At 43.4% G+C, this 2,500-nt stretch overlaps 1 protein-coding gene across 1 annotated transcript in view; it reads left to right on the forward strand.

The window, feature by feature from the left end:
• The window catches only part of LOC125952357 (phosphatidylinositol glycan anchor biosynthesis class U protein), a 1,997-nt gene extending 1,783 nt beyond the window's left edge, over positions 1–214 (forward strand). Inside the window, exon 5 of the mRNA XM_049681802.1 lies at positions 1–214. This exon is cut by the window's left edge and continues 67 nt beyond it. Coding sequence (XP_049537759.1) covers positions 1–47 — 47 coding nt within the window. The 3' untranslated portion in view covers positions 48–214.
• The last annotated feature ends 2,286 nt before the right edge of the window (positions 215–2,500 follow it).

Genomic DNA, 2,500 nt, shown 5'->3' on the forward strand with positions numbered 1-2,500 from the left:
GTGTGCTAGTCGATGGCAAAGAGGCCCGCATCACGCTAGAATATTAACAACACAAAAGCAATGAATTAGGTGAACTTAACTGAATAACAAATACTAATAGAAAGCATACAAAGACGTATTTTAATTGATAGAAAATAACGGAACGGAAATTCCCAGTAAAAGAACACTTTTTTTGTTCACAATTTTTCTTTTTATTGACTTTTCATCAAAAAAGAGCATTGCATTTTTGCTTCACAATTTTATACCTTTTTTATGTCATTTCGAGGGATTTTTTCTCTCCTACTCGGAGTTTTCTAGTGTTTTCCGCTCCCTCTCGGTTTCATCCTTCTTCAAACTCGTCAACGCGATTCCCGTGCGCGGCCCGTATTTACTCGCACCCGATGACCCGATAGTCCTACTAGTCCTGGCTTTGTCTTAATTCGTTACGTTTTGCTTCAGCTCGGTCAACCGACCCAGCCCATCATATCATATCTCATCTCTCGGGTCGCGCACACTCGTTGTTTTAAGTAACAAGCGCCACCTGGTATCGCTTCTGCCTTTGGTTTTCCGGTTTGCTTCGATAATCGATCCCTTATCGGAGAGGAAGGAGGAATGAAGATTTAAAGGACAAGTGGTTGGTTGGATTGTGTTAATGATTACTGTCTCCATCTACACCGGCCACACAGAAGCACACAAAGGTAACATTCACATTTTAAACAGACATACATACACAGTTTCTTATGGTTTTGTTTTTCTTCGACATTTACAAAGCTTCTCTCGTGGTTAAGAATGTGCCAATGCGGTTTGTGAAGCCACCTAGATGGGGGTGGAAAGGAATAGAGCTTGAAATTCGGACTAGGAACCCCTTCTCCGATCATTTTTTTTATTTCCGTTAACGTGTTAACGCAAAAAGCGTTAATGTTTACGTAACGTTCAAATGCATGTGTTACACTACGGGGCTCATTAATACTCATTGTTTCTTGCTACACTTTCGAACGGTTTGGGCCTTTCACTATCTGCTATGGCGTCTATTGCTACACAACCCGAACCCTATCATACGCGCTGCTGCGGGTGTTGATGGTCACTCCATCGCTAATATGCATTGCAGCATTGTCGCATTCAATGCGTAGAATTGATTACTTCTGAATCCTAACACTTTCACATTGCCTATACTCAAACCAGGGCCTGTGTGCCAAGAACCCTCTCCGGAATTGTTGGCTGTAATACATCCCTCTATTGCGCTTCTACTCGAATTTCGACACGAATTTGCGCTTTCCAATCGTTTCTCTGTCTCAGGGAATATAAAAATGAATTCGTGACGTGAGTTGTTTAAGGGAACTCTTAATGGAGCAAGTATAGTGCACATGACTAGAAAAAAATAACGAACATCTCACTGCTCGTCGGAATGAAGAGAAAGTTCATATATTATCGCGCCATCCGAGGGATGCGAAGGACATGATTTGCTTACCTCGAACTTAATAGAATTACCTTCATACTCACTCGTTGACTGATGCACAGTTATAGGTTTGAAAACTCCTCATAGCGATCCGTCTTCAGCTCTCGTACATACTCTATTGATGCTCTGTGAGCAAGCTGAGGCCTCACTGGTATCGTCTTCATCGTCAACCAACTTTCCACCAACGCTGTCCCTTCTGTACTTTGAACGTGTTTGGTTTCGTTTTGAACGAGATCACAACGCCTACCATATGGGTGCGATTTACGCCACTTCTCTTGTCGCAAGCATCGGCACGCAAGGAGTTGGTCTTAAGATTAGAATATAAGAATTGCCTCACGCCACACGTCCCCCTACCTGAAACGCTGCGTCTTAAAGTGTACCCTACAAAGTGCACGCCATTCTATCGCGACCCTAGAACCCGCTTTCAACTCCTGTAATGTTATTCGTTATCAGGCTTTAACTGCGATGCGAACCACCAACAACGTCCTCTATTATTCGCCTCCCAGGATATTCGGCTACTGTTAACCTGGCTAGAGTATCCTACCCTGCTCCCCATCCACGCGGCTCTCTAAGGTTTTAAATTCTTCTTCTTTTTTGGCGTATTAGAATATGTGGCCACCAATTAAAAGCATTGGCTGTGCTGGCAACAGTATCTCATTCGGTCCTCAAAACATCCAACAAAACTAACGCGGATTTCTTGATCATCCATCCAGTCCACGTAGCATACCTTTCATCTCTGCATTGCGTCTTCGCCTTGGATCATGGGGGTTTGCTTCATCTTTTCCTAGACCCGACTGTCCTCGTAGACTAAACGATACCACGGCGAAAGCCATACGCTCAAGGACATGCTTCGCTGAATCGTTATTATAATAACGTCCGCATCTCTCCTAAAACCAGCAGCAGCAAACGCTCTGTCTCGGCGTGTGCGGATTTTATTTCAAATAAACCAGAAATAAAGTCCCCCTAAAACTCGTGTGGAAACCTCTTACTTTGGCCTTGAAAATTTGATTGTTCAACAGGTTTTTGTGCGCTTATTCCTTTTTTTGAAGGGGTCATCATATAGCC

The sequence above is a fragment of the Anopheles darlingi genome, chromosome 2 (assembly GCF_943734745.1).
Source record: "Anopheles darlingi chromosome 2, idAnoDarlMG_H_01, whole genome shotgun sequence".
Taxonomy (NCBI): domain Eukaryota; kingdom Metazoa; phylum Arthropoda; class Insecta; order Diptera; family Culicidae; genus Anopheles; species Anopheles darlingi.